The sequence below is a fragment of the Fusarium venenatum genome (genome assembly GCF_020744135.1).
Source record: "Fusarium venenatum strain MPI-CAGE-CH-0201 chromosome Unknown EDB82scaffold_1, whole genome shotgun sequence".
NCBI lineage: Eukaryota > Fungi > Ascomycota > Sordariomycetes > Hypocreales > Nectriaceae > Fusarium > Fusarium venenatum.
This window is the reverse complement of record NW_027072129.1, coordinates 1,082,674-1,102,316: the sequence shown is the minus strand read 5'-3', so window position 1 is coordinate 1,102,316 and position 19,643 is coordinate 1,082,674. Positions and strand designations below refer to the sequence as shown.

At 46.2% G+C, this 19,643-nt stretch overlaps 7 protein-coding genes across 7 annotated transcripts; 3 read left to right on the top strand and 4 right to left on the bottom strand.

The window, feature by feature from the left end:
• Positions 1-184: 184 nt before the first annotated feature.
• On the bottom strand, positions 185-1,622 carry EDB82DRAFT_482598 (RmlC-like cupin domain-containing protein). Its single transcript, XM_025732169.2, has 2 exons — positions 1,197-1,622; positions 185-1,146 (listed from the first exon to the last, which is right to left on the bottom strand). The coding sequence occupies exons 1-2, from the start codon at positions 1,497-1,499 to the stop codon at positions 406-408; spliced, it is 1,044 nt and encodes a 347-aa protein (XP_025591121.2). The 5' UTR covers positions 1,500-1,622; the 3' UTR covers positions 185-405.
• Positions 1,623-1,869: 247 nt separating this feature from the next.
• Positions 1,870-3,054, top strand: EDB82DRAFT_549598 (Alpha/Beta hydrolase protein; the record flags this gene model as incomplete). Its single annotated transcript, XM_025732170.2, has 3 exons — positions 1,870-1,975; positions 2,039-2,334; positions 2,390-3,054. The coding sequence occupies 3 exons, from the start codon at positions 1,870-1,872 to the stop codon at positions 2,945-2,947; spliced, it is 960 nt and encodes a 319-aa protein (XP_025591122.2). The 3' UTR covers positions 2,948-3,054.
• Positions 3,055-3,163: 109 nt separating this feature from the next.
• EDB82DRAFT_564255 (cytochrome P450) lies at positions 3,164-5,065 on the bottom strand. The gene is made up of 5 exons (XM_065609792.1): positions 4,734-5,065; positions 4,548-4,678; positions 3,700-4,488; positions 3,510-3,644; positions 3,164-3,448 (listed from the first exon to the last, which is right to left on the bottom strand). Exons 1-5 carry the CDS (start codon positions 4,930-4,932, stop codon positions 3,251-3,253), a joined length of 1,452 nt encoding a protein of 483 aa, XP_065465297.1. The 5' UTR covers positions 4,933-5,065; the 3' UTR covers positions 3,164-3,250.
• Positions 5,066-8,704: 3,639 nt separating this feature from the next.
• EDB82DRAFT_549590 (uncharacterized protein) lies at positions 8,705-10,760 on the top strand (the record flags this gene model as incomplete). Its single annotated transcript, XM_065609554.1, has 3 exons — positions 8,705-8,794; positions 8,836-10,377; positions 10,445-10,760. The coding sequence occupies 3 exons, from the start codon at positions 8,705-8,707 to the stop codon at positions 10,553-10,555; spliced, it is 1,743 nt and encodes a 580-aa protein (XP_065465296.1). The 3' UTR covers positions 10,556-10,760.
• A 451-nt stretch (positions 10,761-11,211) lies between these two features.
• On the bottom strand, positions 11,212-13,352 carry EDB82DRAFT_5803 (uncharacterized protein). Its single transcript, XM_065609999.1, has 6 exons — positions 12,499-13,352; positions 12,216-12,441; positions 11,749-12,150; positions 11,574-11,690; positions 11,461-11,519; positions 11,212-11,405 (listed from the first exon to the last, which is right to left on the bottom strand). The coding sequence occupies exons 1-6, from the start codon at positions 13,141-13,143 to the stop codon at positions 11,379-11,381; spliced, it is 1,476 nt and encodes a 491-aa protein (XP_065465295.1). The 5' UTR covers positions 13,144-13,352; the 3' UTR covers positions 11,212-11,378.
• Positions 13,353-15,657: 2,305 nt separating this feature from the next.
• On the top strand, positions 15,658-17,905 carry EDB82DRAFT_549586 (uncharacterized protein; the record flags this gene model as incomplete). The annotated part of the gene is made up of 1 exon (XM_025732174.2): positions 15,658-17,905. One exon carries the CDS (start codon positions 15,658-15,660, stop codon positions 17,845-17,847), a length of 2,190 nt encoding a protein of 729 aa, XP_025591126.2. The 3' UTR covers positions 17,848-17,905.
• Positions 17,906-18,503: 598 nt separating this feature from the next.
• On the bottom strand, positions 18,504-18,875 carry EDB82DRAFT_469924 (uncharacterized protein; the record flags this gene model as incomplete). The annotated part of the gene is made up of 1 exon (XM_025732175.2): positions 18,504-18,875. One exon carries the CDS (start codon positions 18,873-18,875, stop codon positions 18,504-18,506), a length of 372 nt encoding a protein of 123 aa, XP_025591127.2.
• Between the last annotated feature and the right edge of the window lie 768 nt (positions 18,876-19,643).

The window sequence follows — 19,643 nt, the reverse complement described above, 5'->3', positions numbered from 1 at the left end:
ATATCAAGACACCCCCAGACGGTTGGAGCAGTTTTAGAATAGGCTACTTCCTACAGCCTTCCAACGTGGGGATTCATAGTACACACTGTGGGAGGTGGCGAACAGAAACCATTCCGACGGCAGAAGCCACGGCAATTCACTTATCATTGAATCATTGTGGTAGTTTACTACATTAGCCTAGTTACTGAACATTTCTTCAAGTTCATAAAGATACATATTTTGACAATACTGGGCTTTTGGTCCAAGTCAAATAAATAAACTGAATGACAGGTGCGACTTACTCTACCCTGTAGCAGTTTCATTGACTTCGCCCACAATCGACAATTTATATAACTTGTTGTTCTCAAAGACTGGTATTTGACAAGGCTCAATCAATATCTTGAACTTTTATCTATTCACATCGAATCATCCTCGCTTAGCGCCCAGCTTCTGAACTACATCATCAAGCTTGGACTGATCCAGAGCAGTAGCTTCATCGGGAAGCACAAAGCTCTGATAAGATTCACCAGCCTGTTGGATCAACTCCTCAATACCCGGTCCATCCGTAAAAGACCAAAACCGAACATATCTCGAGCCAAACTCAAGCTTAAAAGATTGGCCTGCAGCAATCATGACTGTCTCGCCTTCGTGAAGAGTCACCCACTCCTCATCGCCTTTGAGAACAACACGAAGAGCGCCTTCCAGGATACACAAACAGTGATCGACATTAGGAAAGGCCAAGTAATCCGAAAACACAGACGACTTGTATGAACCAGATGATTCAATACTTGAAATAGCGAACTTCCCTCCGCTCTCTTTTGTAGTGATAAATGGGCGAGACATGACACCACCAGCCACCCAGCGAGGTCCAGTGTTGGCTCGAAGGAAGTATGGCTTCAAATCGCCAGGGAGGACGTTTTCGGTTTCCTCCCATTCTCCTACGGCTGGAGGCTGATAGTCTCGAACGAAATGAACATCAAAGTCTTTAGGAGCTGACATGACTTTGGGTATCACATGCGATTTCAGATCGCGATTGTCATGCTCTGGCACGATATTACCCTCGAATGGTTCCCCGATGTAGCGGAAAAAATCGATCCAGTCACCTGGCACGACTAGACCTAGTGTTTCCGTATGGGGTCCCATCAATTCGGGGTTGTGAATAATGTTCTAGATAAGCCGTCGTTAGATAAATCATCAACTGACATGAATGAACTTACTGGAGGCACATAGGCAAAGTCGCCAGGACCCATTATACGGCACTTGTCGCCGTTCCAAAGCTTCATGAAACCCTTTGTTACCAGAAACACATCGTGGGCTTCTTTATGGTAGTGAAATCCAGGTGCATCAGATAGGACAGCACCACTCTGGAACACCGACATCTGGCCATCGGTTTGTTTAGTGGAGGCCAGGATACGGAATGTGCCTTTGCTGCCAGGTATAGAGAGACGCTCTCCCTCGAGCTGCTGAATGATGTAGCTCGTCCTTGACGGCGGTGGGGTTGTGTGAATAGGAATAGGCATCTTGACGGTTGCAGATAAAGTAGATAGTTGTAGACGTATGAATTTTGGTATGACGCTAGATGGTGTCGACACGTTGAGAGATGAAGTTATATACTAGCAAGTAAGTTTTCATGGAGTCAGAGGCTTGCAATATGACAGGGATTCCACTAGACGATCTACGGAAGAATCGGAGAAGTCCGTCGGGTAGGAAAAAAGAGGAGAATTCGGGAATTCCGAGGGTGCGGGGTAGCTCGGAACGAAGTGATCGTCATCCGGGTCCAGTTACCAAGTTACTACGCGCCAACAAGGATCATAAGCTCATATGGACAACTCCTTTCAGCAGCGCATCAAGGAGAACAGAACTTCAATCAGAAAATAAAGCGAATCAAAAATGACTACTCCGGAGAAGATTACGGTGGTTTACAAATCTATACAGGGGAGTGGCATTGATGCGACTGTATTCATTCCTTCCAATCCCAAAGCGTCATGCCCAGTCAGTAAGTACTTCGATATTCTAGTTCATCAATCTTTTAGCCAAGTCTAACACCATGTGTTATCAGTAATCAACATTCATGGGGGAGCTTTCATGCTGGGTGCATCTGAGATGGTCAACCAGGACCAAATCCAGGATTGCTTAAACCGAGGCTGGATTATAGTCGTTCCAAACCATCGACTCTGTCCACAGGTTGACCTATTCGAGGGCCCAATGCAAGATTGTAGAGATCTCCTTGCATGGATATATAATGGTGAACTGGAACGATCCATCCACGAAAACTCGCATACACATATTTCATGTGACCTTGAACACATTTTTGCCTTTGGAACGTCATCCGGAGGCCATTTGTCTCTTTGTCTGGTAATTTAATCTAGTAAATTGCTGAATATTTCTATGATACTAACAGTATAACAAGGGCTTTGGAGTACCTCGTCCAGTTGCTGGAATCCTCGACTTTTACGGACCTTGCCGCTTCGATGATCCGTTCTGGACCACAAGCCTTCCACATATTGCTGCAAAACTACCTCCGAATTTGAGTCAAGAATTTCTCAGCCAGGTGTTTGCAGAGAGACCAGTCCCCATTCGCGGTGGAGTTTCTCTCGAAGGTCAAGCAGGTCCAGCAGGTCCCAATTTCAATGATTCTCGACAAGCCTTTGCCTTTACGCAAATAGCTAACGGAAGAGTTATGGATACATGCTTTCCCTCCAGAGATTGGCAAAAGGTTGATCCAATTCTCAACATCCATCGTCAGTTTCCCCCAACGTGCATCGTTCATGGGATGGCAGACACGATGGTACCTATTTCTTTGAGTAAGGCTTTACTAAAGGAAATGGAAAATCAGGGTGTGCAATGTCAAATGGTAGAGATTCCAGATGAAGAGCATACTTTTGCTGCCAAGATGAAAGTGGGCTCGCAAACATGGAACTTACAAAGACAAGGCTTTGACTTTCTTGAGAGCTTGATTAGGAAGTGATGTAGATAATCGGAATTGATGAGAATAACTTTACCCATGGATGATTGTTAGATATTTGATACTGCAACGTTTTATTAATAGTGTACCTTGAGGCTGGCATATGACAGAAATGAACAGTCGCCCCGATCCTTTGCCTCTGAGGAACCTTATGTCCTGCAAACCATATAGTCAAGCTATCAGGCAAAATGGCATATCACACCGGAAGACAAATGCAACGAAAAGAATCACTCAGCAGTTATATAACAGGCATAGGCTGAGTTTGCATAGTTGCTAATCCTATTATATCCTAGTCTTATACCGTGTTCAAGCTCTAGGAGTAACTCTAACAACAAATCCCTTTGGCTTTACGAACCAAAAATTGGAAGTTTGCCAACGATCTTTCCCCAGTACTTTGTCCTCGTCAAAGGTAATGTCAAAGTCCCTTACAATGCGCGGGACAAGTTTGGAGATTTCCAACATGGAGATATGCCGCCCAATGCAAGTTCGAGACCCAAGACCAAACTATGCAGTGTTAGCTTCTTTGCATCATAGTACTGCTCTGATAGGAAGTGTTTTTTTTTACCGGCATCCAGTTTTGGTTCATAACTGTGACATCTTCTTTCTCAGTGAACCATCGTTCTGGCTTGAATACGTCGGCATCTGGACCAAAGACGCTCTCATCCCTGTGTCGAACCCAAGCGTTTATTCCGACAATTGTCTAGGAGGTGCATCAGAATACGAGGTTCATGAAGCTTCGAGTGGAAAACACTCACACCGGCAGGGAAGTAGTGTCCGTTAATTTTCGCTCCGCCTGCAGGAACCTCACGTTCCAGGGGTAGTCCTACTGCCGGGTGAAGACGCAATCCTTCTTTGATGATCGCCTGGAGGTAAGGCATCTGCTGAGTTCCGTGGAATGTTGGATGTTCAGACAACCTTCCTTCACGTGTGACTGCGTCAATCTCTTCCCTTAATTTCCGCAAGCTGTCTGGCGTTTTGAGGAGGTAGTAAAGGATTGCAGAAAGGGTTATGCCTGTTGTATCAGACCCAGCCACCATATTAGCAACGCAACCCATGGTGACATGTCGACGTGTAAATCTCTCTGGTTGTTCTTGGCTGCTAGTTATAAACTTGGCCATGAAGGGCTCTGCAGTCATGATATCCTTTTCATCCACCGTCTCGAATCTTGCCAGTTGCTCGGCAAGTCGATCCTGGGTAAATGAAATCACGTACGCCCGACCCGAGCCTTTTGAGCCAGCGAAGAAATTTTTCACAGGAAATAGGACTGAGTGGAACTTGCTGTAGATTCCCACGGGGGCCGCATATGAGAGAAAGTCTTCCAGAGCCTTCATGACGCCGCCAACATCGACACCTTGGTCCAAGAACCCCAGCCGCTTGCCATATGTGATCATACCGATCACATCGAAAGCGTAGCACTGGAACCAATGTCCCATATCGATGGGGGAATTCTGACGGGATAACTCTTTGAGCTTTTCTGTGAATATGTCGGCGCATGTATCGACAAAAGGCTCATATGATATGAGCGATGTCATTGAGTACGTGTTCTAGAACAGCTTCCGGTTGTTTGAATGACGCTTCGCATGCCGATCTGCAAAAGGCTGACTTCTCCTGGGGCGACCCACGAATCGTACCAGGACGACTTTGGAAATGAGGTGCCACCCAAAGAATAGATGACCTTTGCTGCTGCTGGGTCATTGAAGCTATACCGATTCGGTCCGTAACGAACAATAGGTCCTATGTGGATTAGTACTTACTCTAAGAATAAACCATCGAAAAGAAAATTACTAACCATATTTCTTATGCAACGTTTGATTGTCTTGCTCAAAGTGTCCCTGTTGCATCCGCCAGAGATACCAGGAGTCAGAGAAGCGGGCGAGTGTCGGGCCAGGAATAGATCTGAGTGGAGAGATAAAGTTTTTCGCAATAGAGAAAAGCTTGATCAAAAACAAAACTGCGATGATAGTCGCCAAAACCAATTCTGATGCCATTATTCCTACGGCTAGGTTGGTGGTATTGTGTTTTCCTCAACACCAAAAAGGCAAAAAACATACAACAGCGGGGATTCGCTGGTCGTCACCGACCCAACTACTAATCCGCCCCTTACCAGCTTATCTATGGGAGAGCGGACGGGATCCCGAGTTCTCTGATAGGTATGGTCGTATGTGCTTTAATGACTACCAACATCAGTATATATTAGAAGAAACAGAGCCGTGTGAGAGCAAGTCTTAGATGATGTTGACATTGACATTGACGGGCCACGCTCGGCTTTTGATCTGCAGTTTCTACCCCGCCTTTGCCCCATAAATGCGTTCTTGGGTTTTCTGATTCTTTGTATACCTTATGATTTATTATTTATTCTAAAATTCCGCGGCGTTTATTCTCGGACTTTCGGGGATCGGGTAACCTTAAACGCGACGCGAGTAAACCCTAGCTTTTTTCGGCTCGCGGATAGAACATCTTGTAGAGAGGGTTATACCTATTGTATCAGAACCAACCGACGTGTTACAACTACTAATCCGCCCAGGGCTTGTCATTCTCGTCTTAGCAGCCACATTCAGTTAACGGGCTGTTAGTTGTCAAACCCCCCGTTTTCGGTAGCATTACGATACACAAGACTTACACTAGACCACTCTGCATATATTGCGTAACATGGAGTGGCAATTGATTGTTTTTTAGTGCTATCTCTAACTCCTGGAGCGTCATCCGCATCTGCTACTACATATGCCTCAGTACTCAAGGTGTCCCAGTTGTAGTAGAGGCTGAAACAAGAGACCCTCGTTTATGCCTAATCCATCATCGCGCAAATCACTATCAATTTAGGCTGACATGTGAAGGATTGTGATTTGATATATTGCAACCATCCTTTCACATCAGGGTCTGAGTTGCACCACCTTCGACCTCTGCGGCTGAGCGGTACGGCGAATTGGGATTCCACCCTCACCACACCCGTTCTTATCGAAATGTCATTGAAAGCACACTATTCGCTAATTAACTTTGTAATTTAGGATTCGCGGCCTAATACCTCCGACTTAACAACATGTTGACTAACGAGGCTGTCGCAAAGATAGGCAACGGCGTTAGAATGAGGCTCTCTGACGTCCTGGACTGATGTAAGGTTACATCATTGAGGGTGAATGCGGATGGGCTGGGCGAACATTGCTCATAAAAGGTAGCATATGAATATGCTGTTGGAACCCAATCACCAGTTATATAGATTGCTATGGCCATTAGGTCGTTCGCCTTGTTTTCAGAGACTCAACATACACATCTGAACCATCGACCAACTAGACAAGAGCCAAGGCAACATGAGTGATACCGTTTCTGTCGAGGAAGTTGACGACGCGGAACTTCCAGGTTCCTTACAACGACTTGACAATACTCAACTGGACGGCACTTTTCAAGGTCTTGGTAGCGAACATATCCCTCGTGTCTTACTTGCCATTAAGAGCATGAATGCGATAAGGGGGTGGATAAAATCATCGTCAGCCCCTTCATGATGGGGCAACACGGTGTCCTCTGGTCACATGTTGAGGGTGCACCGAATCAGTATATGTGTCGCGCATGCGTAAACGACAAGCCTGGAAGTTTCAATACGTATGATTTGGATGACTTTCATGCTCACATTTCTAACAAACATGTTGTCGATCCCTACAACCTGGATGATTCTATCAATAGTTCGTATGGGCAGTATTTGGGGAGGCTATAGCTATTACCTTTGAGCTTATGCATGCAGTGGTAGCTGTAATAGTTATGTAGTTTCTAATAAGCTGCATAGTGCGGTGATGGGAAGGTTTCGTACAGCGTATCTTATATCATTCATTACGATTAACTTGCTGTCTTGAAAGAATGCGACTTCCCAACCACAGGTTGATCGAAAAGAGGGCATACCTCTGGGTGATGAGAAATCAGCTGGCCTAGCATACAGATCTTATGTGATACACATATTTCTTTTGTGTCTTCAGCCTACGTGACCCGTCTGGAAGTCGGTGCCCATCATACGTATGACAGCAACTTCTATCCGACACGAACAACCACATCGAATCTACTTACGTTCTAGGTTACCTCGCCATATCTCCGAGACAACAATGTTCCTTCCACCCTGCCGTTGCCACATAGATTCTCTCTCGTGTTTTCCTAAGCGTCTAGTGATACGTGATGATTCGACACAGCTTCGGAAATTGTCCTCGATGTTCTTACGGTATGTACTACCGTTATGCTGTTGTCACCGTTATCGACTGTAGCTTCATTCATCAGAAACAGTTTCAGTTGCAATGACAGTGATGAATCCACCTTGGCTTTACATTCACGCCCCCTCCTTTCACATGACTCTGGGTTCAGCTCACTCACTAGGCTACGCTAGGGATGACATGAGACAATCGGAATAAAGTCGCAGCCGGGCAAAAAGCGTCACTTGCCGAAATTGAACTGACACATTCCAGCGACAGAAAGTTAATCACCTTGTCTCAAGTTCATATCGGAGCTATTGCATCTGCCGACATCCGTAAGAACAAGAATTTTCGTTTCTACGCGGCTGCGCCAGTTGTAGCTTATGCCCTACCATGTCTCTAAGCAATGCTCCCGAGTGGACATGTTTTTCACTTGACTGACGTTGTGTGAGAAACTTACTTTATCTTGCCAGGGTAGTAGTTTGTCTAAGGGGTGTCTGGTTTTATTGGAATAATTCCTGTCGATATCGTTTGCAATCTCTTGATGTTTGTCTCAATCAAGTGATTAAGTCGGTCATGTCAGATTCTCATGTTTGGATCTCTAATGGTGAACGATGCAAGGACTGATTGGAATGTCTTGTCTTTCTCTATTTAATCAATGACACAGACTCCATGTCCACCTATTGCTATGAGTGGAACTACTCTGTTCCGTGTGATGACGATATGTCCTCCCTTGATGGACGTCGTTGCTTCTTTTGTCTTGCGCGCAGAAACAGAGACAAGGTTGACTTTCTGGCAAAAAGTATAGCTTACGTAGCCTGATTCGAACCCTTGTAACTTTTGATAGCTGTTTCTTCGTCACATACTTTCTATTTGGTTGTGTTTAGATCAACAGACACCTTGATGATCTTGTCGTCATCTCAGCGAATTGGAGTTGCTGAAACACCCTCTTAGTTCAGCTGAGACGCATCCTGATCAAGTTATGCCAAGCTCACTCACAATACCATCTGGATAAGTTTAGAGCCTTGAATTGTGGGCTCTCCAAGCATATCCGGTCTGAAACTGGTAGGTGATAATAGTCAATTGACTCTTCGGCTCTTTCAAGTTCCGGTATTCTTACAATTCTTCGGTCTATCTGTGGCGTGGTAGGATCCATGAATTGTTTCTCTCCCCTTTGAAATGTTGTTGTTAGCCTTGACTCAAAAGGTTACATTCTTTCAGCCCGTGTGTTATAATTCATTTGATGTTCCTTTGTATGACGCAAACGGTAATCGAGCCGCAGTTAGGCGGCCTCCGAGACCCCGGCATGAGATCTTTCTGTCTTGGGTTAATTACTAACTTTGATATGATTGAGTTCGTAGAGAAAGAGTTGGTCCTTTTCCCTGTTAACAGTCTACCTAAGGACAGTCAACAAACGGGCCGCATATGTTAGAGCCGTACGTTATATAACAGCTCTACTTGTGCCCATCGATTGGATGCTTTACAGTTTCTACGTGGCCCATAACCGCGACGAATACGGACTTTGCATACTCGTACAGCTAGTTCCCAACTAAAATTGTTTGCGGTACCTGCAGCGGCCTCTTTTACCTTCACTATGGCTTGGCCGGTCCGACTCTGCTTAATCCTGAGAGCCCTCACGTGGGTGGCACAGGCTCAAGAATGCCCCGGGGCTAGCTCCGATATGGTGTATGGTTCACCTCTCTTGTCATCTTAGATATCGAATAGCTGACTTCAACCAGATCCCGTATCAAGTTCAAATTGTACCCTAATTCTCAAACCTTCCCCCAACCCGGAGACGGTGAAATCGACTTTCTGAACAACATCTCGACCTTACAGGACTGCGCCAACCACTGTGCTGTCAATGAAAACTGTAAGGCGTCGGTATGGAACGACATAACCCACGACTGTCGACTCATTCGTGACACGGATGGTTGTCAAGATGAAGAACCCTCCCAGCACTCTCTTTGGAGGGTTGGCTTCATCGACGACACGGATAATAACATCGGATGTTCTCAACAAGAAATCGACAAGAAATGTTCTGATAGAGAAACGGCTGCGCGTTTGGAGGCTGAAAAAGAATGCACTATACGCAGCAACGACCTCCGCGACGAAGTAGCACGCCTTAAAGCCGAAAACGCAGCCCTTCGCGCCGCCAGGAATCAGGCAGAGCGAGACTTGGCTGATATAAAAACAGCCAGAGACGAGGACCAGAAACGTCTCAACAGGCAGTGTCAAGATAAACTCAATGACGAAATTGAGAAGCGAAGGAAGGCCGTCAAGGACGCGCGGGAGGACGCTGAGCGCAACTGCAGGTCAAAACAAGACATTGATCTCCGGAAACAACTTGATGAACTCAGAACACAATGTACAGAGGATCGGAACCGTTGTGCCGATGATTATGACAGGCTCACTCAGAAATGCGCTGATGATCTGTCCAGAGCCAATCAGCAGCAGAAGGATTGCGACAAGTGCAATGAAGCCATCCGACAAAAGGAAGACCAAATTCAACAATGCACTGACAACCTAAAGACTGTCAAAGACCAACAGAAACAGTCAGAGAAACAATGCCAGGCGGAGAAGGCCAACCTTCAGAAAGATTGTGACACTATCCGCAACACTGACAAGACACTATCAGAGGCCACATGCCAAGCTGAAAAGGAGATTATCAAAAAACAATGCACTCATGATGTTGACGCTGCTAAAAGCCAGCTGAAGCAGCAACTGGAGTCCAAGTGTCAGGATGAAAAGGATATCATCAACAGGCAATGCACTTATGATCTTGATGCTGCCAAGAACCTGCAGAAGCAACTGGAGTCCAAGTGTCAGGCTGAAAAAGATGTCATCAAGAAACAATGCACTTATGATCTTGATGCTGCTAAGAGCCAGCAGGAGCAGCAATTGGAGTCCAAGTGCCAGAAGGAGAAAGAAGAGCTCAACAACCAATGCAATGAAAGAGTGGTTAAGGAGCAGAAGACTTCGGATGAAACATGCCAAAGACAAAAAGACGAGCTTCAAAAGGATTGTGATGACCGATCCAAGGCCCAAGCGCGGGGCAAGGACGATATCTGCTACAACCCAGGCTTTGGCGCCTGGCCTGATACAATTCCACCCTTTGACATTGACGATACTAATTATGTGCTGAAGCGCAACACTAATCTTAGGCCAGGATATTCCCGAGAAGAAACGGCTAACTCACCCGCTAGCTGTGCTAGGGACTTCTGCAACAACGTGAGCGACTGCGTTGCCATCCGCTGGGACGTCAATAAGGTAAGACAAAAACGTCATTGTTTTTTTGAGTTTGGTTTCTTCATTCATTGCTAACATTATTTAATAGTTGAACACTTGTCATGTCTTTATCGACTCGCCGTACAGCCCATTCGAGAAGAATCGCTTGAGGGACTACCCCAACTCCTACATTATCGTCAAGACTGACAGGATGCGGTAATTGTTATCTTGGGAAGCTGGTTAGCCCAACAAGGTGCTTTGGCCAACTTGTAGGGCATCTTTGCGTCTATTACTGCGCAACGAGTTAGTCAATGGATCTAGTTTGAAGTACAAGTAAGGACGGGAAATTTAGTTTGAAGTAGGAGTAGGGATGGGATAGTAAGGACGGGTCAAGTAAGCCCATGGTCGGATGGGAAGCAGATAGCAATCAACCTTTTCCTTTATAGAAGAAAAACCCTCTTTGAGTGGGATAGCAAAGCTAAAATAAAAGGTGCTGTTGCATGGTCTATGTTTGTTGCTGGGAATGCCTCAGCACAAAAACTTTCTGTCACGCCTGTGCCCTTTTAGCATTGAAGTTGAGCATTGCGAGGGTCGTTTTGGACTTGGAAGATGATTGAAAAAAAAAGAAGAAGAAGAAAACATTTAAGCCGGCTGTTTGACTTGGCACATTTCTCTCTGTGTAGCGAACTATTCCAAATGGGAAGTATCGGTTACCATGAGCTTGAGATATGCCATGGAGCCAGCCAAATAAAGCCTCCTCTCTAAGAGACCCGTCGCCTATATAAATGAATTGTCACGGTAGGCTTATGTTGTTTTGACATTTTATTTTCAAGTGTAATTGTTTGTATTGGAATCTGACACGCAGTCTCAAAGGCAGTGGCAATAACAAAATCAATTTCAATAATACAAGCAGTTACAAAAAGAAACAACTTCCTAGCAAAACTGAGATACCCCCTAACTGCCCGCCTGCTATCCACCATTCAACCACTAGAGCACATTCTGATCCCAACGATTACTGCCAGGATGACGAGCAAAGACTGCCCTTAAGGGCCAAACAGAACGGAGTCAATCTATAAGTGGTGGATATTAGCCATGATTTAATGTAACAAGGTAAATTATACTGACCCAATACTGAAGCGTGGCTTTGTTGTTTCTCAGCTCTTGGAATTTGGCGTCCAGTTTGTCTGGAATAGGATTAGCAACGCGCAATATTCTCTGACCCATTATGATATACTCACCTGCTGAGACACGGAGCACGCCGTCAAATTCCGGCCGTTTGCTTACTGCCATTAAGTCGCTCAGGAATTGGGCGGCTTGGGGAGCATTGCCGATCTGGTTGGCTGAAAAGAGAACAGCTGTGATAGTTTAGCATCTTACACTGGATCATAAACAAAAATGAGGATATCGACTTACCATCGCGGGGATGATTGGCAGCTTGTAACCTCTGCTGGCAGGCAATGATGGCGTTCTGTAAGGTGTCTACAGGCTCTTCTGTAGGCCACCCGTCAGTGATGATGATGACAAGGATTGGGCGCTCAAAAGCGTCTCCTGCATTGGTCTTGCTGTAGATGAACGGCTCAAGAATCTTGCTGTTCAGGTTAGTCCCAATCTTGGTGCTGCCGTCAGGAACAAAGTTCATTTGAGCTTTGAGAGGCTCTCCCTTCAGGTTGTCCAAACCAGCGCTAGATTTGTTGATGAAGCGGACATGAGCTCCCTTCTCATTTGTCGAGAACAATGACATTGTAGTCGCAATTTCGCTGACGATATCGGCTTGCGATGGCCATCGGTTTTCCTCTTTCATAGAGCCGCTGTCATCTGCAGAACATGTAGTTTAGCAATGTCCGTAATAATAGCTGCTTGACATTTGAAAGGGTACTGACCGCAATAGATGATAGGCTGATATAAGGCCATGTGAAACTGTGAACTCACGACTTGAGAAGTAAGAAGCAGGTTGAGACTTGGATCATTCACGACCGTATAAGCCTGGAGGAGAATGCTCTGAAGGACCGGACTGTTTGGTCCAAAGAAACTCTCTAAGCCATAAGTTGCCACGACATCGTCTAAGATGTCTTTCAATTCTGCCTTCGTTTTTGGGTATTTGGATACCTGCGAGGACGAAAGTTCTGTTAATTCTGTTCGCTTATTGTTCTCAGAGTAGCTTACCGGTGCCTGCATGCGAGGCACAACAATTTGATCATAGATCATCTTGAAGGCTGCGATGACACTGTCTTGCAATGGCTTTCGGGGAGTGAGGTAATCAAGCAAGAGGAATGCCGACGAAACGAGGAACCGTGTAAGCGAGGTCCCGGTTGGGTTTTGAGGGTCTGGGTCAATAAGAGCCTCTTTGACTTTAACGTTTAGAAGGCGATCTGCCAGATCCAGCGCCGTCTCACCCTTGCTGTTTGGGGTTGTGACGGAAGCCCCGCGGTCCTTGAGAGCTTTGATGATCACAGGATCCGGGTTGTTCTTCAACGCCCGCATAAGAGGGGTGTCATGGGGATAGGAATCGTCTTCTTCGTCCACATTGATGTCTGGGCTCTCAAGAAGGATCTTGACGACCCGGGCTGCATTCTCCTTGGCATCAACTGCCATATGGAGCACAGAAAGACCATTGGGGGACTTTCTTTTGACGCTGGCCTTGTGATTGATGAGAAGGCGGGTTGCGTAAGCATCGCCATTCAATACGGCATAACCAAGGGACGTATTGCCATCCACTGGGTTGTTGATATCATCACCATTGGTCAAGTTCTTGAAATCATCTCGAGTAAGGGTTCTGTCTCTGACCCTGTCTGCGATGATGAATGACATTGTGATGGGACGAAGCTGTATGCAAAAATTGGACAGAAAACGAAGCTGGATTAACCTGTGAGTAAAAAGCTCAGGTTGATGTTAGTAACGAAGGGACGAGAATCCTAAAGGCCAAGCAGTAAATAATATCGGATTTATACGTGTCAATACGTGTCTCAGATACCGCTCGGATTGCCGTGTTCTCGGATTCGTATGCAATAATCTGACCGACGGAGGTAAGCGGCCCGGCTCCGTGAGACAGTGTTTCACTCTTGCATTCCTCTTCTCAATCTTCCAGAAGGGAGCTACAAGAGCGACACGGGATTCACCGCTTGACGATGGGCACGCCAGGGACGGACCGTGGCGTTCGTGGATCGACATGTCTCCGAGACATTCAGTCTAGTGCTGAATTCATCGGTTCGTTATTGATAGGGTTGATATGCTTGGATGTGAAAGAAACGTATCTCTTCTCATTTCATCATCTCTTTTGAAAGGACCAAGATTACAACCACATTGCGTTTTCTTTACCTTTGACTCAAACATAAGCTCTAATGTATCGGGGCAGAACATAATCGATCTAAAGTGCCATAAATTGGTCGTGATTGTATGTGTATGACGTAGTTTAGAAAATACGATAGACCTGTGCATTCCATCCCTTGCCGGGTAAGCTATTTCTTCCCTTCTCACTCCTTGCAGCGGCTTATTTCCTAGAGGTCCTATTGGATCAATCCCAATCCCACCCCTCCATTTCTAAGGTATCAGTCTCAAATGAATATGAGCCTTGATTCATGTCCTGTATATCAGCTCTTCACCCTAACAATGAATCAAGTCTCATACATTTCTTTCTCGCATTACATTGAGCTATAAGACAGGGGTCACGAGTCTGATTGCCTCATTCCACTACACAAGACAAATCCACTACGACGACACTAACATACCTACTCAGGAACAAGTCTCGGAGAAAGTAACAAAACAACGCTACATACTCCTTCTGACACATTACCATCTCGGCATCTACGCATCTAAATCTGATACCCGTCATTTCTCGAGCTTAGACACTACAGACCAAGACAAAGATGATTCGGGGCCTCAAACAGTTTCTCAAACACTTATCCAATAGCATTCCAAAGAACCAGAACTACTACTACATGTACCCTCCCATACCGTGATCCCAGATATCTCGTTAAACCACCAATTAGAAAGAAGTTTCTGACCAATATTAGTCTCAAGTATATGACCAGGGTAAAGGGACGGTTGGAAATACCAAAGCCGGAATCAGCCAAACAGTGTGCGGCTTAGCAGAGACAGATTGTAGATCATCTAGCTATGACGGGATGCAAAGATCCCCTAGATCAAAACGTAGAGCGCCTGTCTTTCCAAGATGGAGAAGATACAGCCATCTATGTCATCAGAAAAGAACATTGGCAAGACATACAACGCAGAGCTCAATGAGTAGTTAGAAGTAAACTCAGTCTCAATACTCACAAATATCTCAAACAACATACCCCCTTGTGGTGGGCTTTTGTGATGGTTTATTTGTGAAAAAGGTCTTGGCGAATGTCCTGAAGTAACAGAGACTTATTACATACCCCAAGAAACTGAAGGGTTATTGAGGAGTCCTGTTGTGAACTTTGTGTTGATGTTGAGAGAGTTGGCGTGTTTGAGGCATCGGTCACTCAGAGCGTATTTGAACTTTTTTTTTTGTAACATTAACCTGTCTTGAGGGCAAAAATGTCATACGGTTCAACGTAATAACATACTCTGATGTCCACTGCTAATACTTGCACAATCTTCATTATACTCAACTCAATAAAGAAAGGCTACGAATCAAACTAAAAGCATCAATTTCCAAGAACTTCCTAGACATATAACAAACTTGCCCTGGGCACACGTGACAGTACCGTAGACTTTGGATAGAAACTACGACAAGCTCGAACTGCCCTACTAGTCCTGACGCTGAGATACAAGGTCACCTCGTTGAGCTTACATGCCGATGATGGCATTTCACCGGAAGGGGAGATGGATGCTTATATAATGCATCCCGAGTGGCTCAGATTAGATGTCTTGGATCAACCTACGATCAGTTCCGTAGATTCCTTGCTTGAAGAATGACACTGCTTTCCCGGAGCGGCCCATTCTTGTCTATGATGTCTTGTTAATGAGTCAAAATCCGAATCTTGAGCTCCCTTGAATTCTTCGCTCCGCCAAAGCTCTACAACATTGAGGACGTGTCTCCACCATTACAACCGACACAATTCCACGGATACCAGCCACGTAAAGAGGGGGTTCCGGATGTCGCTAGGTATGATCCTGGATCTATCAATGTCTGGTTGCATCTGGAGGCTTATGTGGTGTCCGCGTTGAACAGCTAGCTTACCAAATGATCACCAAGTACTTATATCTCATGACAGCACGCCATCATAGAGCCACAGGATCCAACCAACAGACACACAACAAGCACGAACCACTATCTTCTTCTCTTACACACAAAAACACTTTTTTTTCCCCATACAAACTCTGTTCGGCGTTGTCGCGATGACGCGCCTGAGAGACGTCGCTGTCTTATTTGCCGGCTCTGTTGTCTGGGCGCAGGATCCCCAGCAAATCCTTAATGGAGGCTCTGGGCTGTTGACAACGCCATTGGGCACTCAAGCTAGCACACTGGGCTCATGTTTGATCGGCTCGGCGTGCCAGAGAGTGGGCAAGAAAATCACCATCGACGATATTGTCATCTCCACCGACGGTAATGGAAACACAAAGTGTTGTCCCCTGGGCACCACCTTCAACGGGTCCAGCTGTGTCTATCCCAAATCCACTGTCTGTCCTCCTGACATGCACTTTGCAAATGGTGTTTGTGTCCTCACCTCTGGACCTGTCTGCGAGGACAAAAACTTGGTGCCGACTAAGGACGGCTGTGCCTCAAAGGTACCGCCCATCTGTCCTCCAGATACTATATTGGAGAACGACCAGTGTGTGATGAAGAAGGAACCAACTTGCCCAGGTGGAAAGAAGATTGTGAACGGACTCTGTACTGTCGACCAAGTACCTAAATGCCCTCAAAAAGGGTTCCATGCCCAGGGTAATCTCTGTGTCTCGGAAGAAGGCCCAACATGTCACCAAGACTGGCTGAAGGTGGTCGATGGCAAGTGTGTGCATACCAAACAGCCCAGCTGTCCATCGGGTACCAAACCAAGCGGGTCAGGCCGGTGTATCTCTGAGCAACCCCCATCCTGTCCAGCTGGGTTCACTGTTTCCGGCGACACATGTTTGCACCTTACCGGGCCGTCTTGCCCTTCCGGGTCTGCGTTCCGGAACGGCGTATGCGAATACAGCAGGACGCCTTCCTGTAATCAAGGAACCCTAAACAATGGCGAATGTGTGGCCGACAGTCAGCCCGAATGCCCGCAGGGTTTCAAACTCGATCAAGTCACAGCTCGTTGCCTGAGACGGGTTCAACTCAACTGCCAGGCCGGATTTGTGAACAGATGGGACCGCATCAATGACAAGATAGCGTGCTGCCCCAAAGACTTTGGAGAATTCGATGGCACCTTTTGCACCAAGGACAACACAGGCTCGGTTACATGCCCCTCCAACTCGGAACTTCGTGACGGTAAGTGCGTCACGAGCCCGGGAAGCCAGCCAGATTGTGATGGTGGTAAGGGCTTCGTTGAGAAGGGCGTCTGCTACAAGAAGGAGGAAGCCTTCTGCCCGAGCCCTCTCAAAGCCTTCAAGGATAAGTGCGTCTACGAAACGGATCCCTACTGCGCCGATGGCAAGCTATCTCCCAGTCGCATGGAGTGCATTGTTGAAGGCCCCAACTGTCCAGATGGCTCAATTGTTATCGATGACGAGTGCGTCTCCAACGTTCACATACCCGAATGCCCTAGCAATCTCAAGCCCAAAGACGGCGCTTGTGTGGGCGAGCCCACTCTCAGCTGTCCACCTGGAACCATCAGGAACGGTGAATACTGTATCTACGAGCATGTGCAGCCTGGCTGCAAGGATGGCCTCTTACTATTGGGCTCTCAGTGTGTTACTCGTACAACTGCCAAATGTCCGGATGATACGATGCCGGAAGGGGAGTACTGTGTCTCTATGAAGAACCCGATCTGCCCGGAGCCCGATTACATCTTCTCACTTCAGAGACGTGCTTGTATCCACAAGTACAGACCATCTTGTCTCCCTCCTTTTTACCTAAAGAACGGACGGTGTGTTATCGACAACCAGCCAACTTGTCCGCCGGATACAGTTCGTAGTGGAGACACTTGTATCAAGAGGGCCAACTGTTCCGGGGACTACACCCTAGTCGGAGATCGGTGCGTTTCCAACAAGGGCCCAGAATGCTCAGACCCCTCCACCGAGTTCGATGAGAAGACGGGCCAGTGTGTCTCCCGTATCGAAACCCCTTCCTGTGCGGATGGAAGCGTCCTCTCCAACGGCAAGTGCACTTTACGAGCCGATTGCCCTCCCAACACCACCCCAATGGGTGATTACTGTGTTTCATACCAAAAGCCGGCCTGTCGGGATGGTTTCACCCTCGAAAACGGCGAGTGTGTCCTCAAGAAGGGGCCATCCTGCCCACCTGGCTTTGTCGCCCGGGGCACGGACTGCTTCTCGTCCAAGAAACCTATCTGTCCCCCAGACAGTATCATGGATGGTGATCGCTGTATTATTGGGGTTAACCCAGACTGCATCATTCTGGGCACCTGCCCTGAAATCGCCTAGTTGTGATCTGGAGCGTATCGTCAAAGCAGCTTGGAGATTGAAGCAATTCCCTGGCGAACCATCACCTTTTGCCTCTCTTTTTTTTGTTGCCGAATGTGTCTACTGTTTTGTTAGTCTGTTGATGGGGTACGTACTGGGTCAGAAAGCCCTTTGAAAGCCTTCGAAGCCAACTGCCCCAGGATCGTCTTGTGCATTATCTTGGCACACATTTCCTTTTTTTAAATCCACTCGCTTAATCTTACTACTATGTCAAGTTAGTTTCACAAATAATAAAGGTCTATGTTTCAGTATTACGGAAGATTCCAAGTGAGGTTTGTCTAAAGAACATCAAACCAGTTCTTCCACGTCTTAAGTATTTATATGCGTTCTAAAAGTCCTACCCGTATGCATGTTATATTATACCTTAAATACTTCAGACAATTTGTTTTTACCGGTTTCCGAAACGTCTATATATCATACTTTACCAGTCTCATTCTAAATTCCGAGGCGTTTTTTCTCGGGCTTTCGGGAACTAGGTAACTTTATATGCGATGCGAGCATACCCCAGCATTTATCGGCTTCGCGGACTATGAAACACCTCCATTCCTAACCAGAAATAATACTCAGGTATGAGCTTAATGACCTAATAACTTAATTTCTTGTTTATTTTATTGAAACTATGTAATCTGGGGGAAGATATACATCGACTCCCACAATGAGAAGAGCTCCGAGGCTGGACCCAAGTTAGATAGAGTGTCCAAGTCACCAAGTCCCTCGGCTACTAGACTTTCATCTAATGGGTCTCCCATCAGATCCCCGGATTGAAATCCCATGTCAGTAGCACCACTTTCAGCCCCTGTCTCTTCTCTTCCACCACCACCAGGACTACTGGCCAAGGTCGGTACGACTGTATGTACCATGATACCGAGGAACTTGGCATATCGGATTGCCATATGCGAATCGTCCGGTGAACCACCATGAATTGCGTTTATGGCACGACGTAAGAGTTGGATATTCGGATGTGTATGATTGACATGTTGGTTTTTCATCAAGGTTGACTAGTCGATCATATCCATCAGAATCATGCCCTTTGATACCAACTCTACATCATGGAGCTCTTGCAACATACCCTGAGTAAATATAAGCAAGCAGAAACGATAAAGAGCCAGCATCGGACTGGTCAAAACTTGGTGAGCCCTGAAGGCTTCAATTCATCAACCACAATACATAAGAGTGCGTTGCTGGCCTGTGTCGCTTGATCTTCAAACTCATGCAGAGCATGGAGAAAACTGTCTGGTATCGTCTGCGAACTCGACTGTATGGCTTGAGACGCTGGTGCGAAACAGAATATGCTAACATAATAGTACTCAATGCGTAAACAGGCATTCAATAACAGGTTAGTATCTAGGATTTATTAGCTAGCATCATTCTCTTTCTTATTGATCGATTGAATTACCACTACCATGATAATATAGCCGCCTCCAGCGAGCCAATGATCGACGTAAATTGTTTAAATAATGAACTAGATTAGACTCGGAATGTAATGCACCCTCGGATCTAAGAGAGTGCAAGAGCTCTCTTCCTTTCCGAGCTTCTGTTGAGAGCTCAAAATAGCTTTCCCAAAGAGTGTTGTCGGGTAGTAAATCGGCAAACGTCAATGCGAACCGCTCTTTGATGACATTTCTCGACTTCTCAGGTAGTAGTGACTCCAAACCTAGACGTGTCGCGAGACCTTCGTCTGCTGGGAATATAAACACACACACAAGGCGGTTTCAATCTTGCTTTATGGAGTCTGGTTTGGAGGAGGATGAATTAAT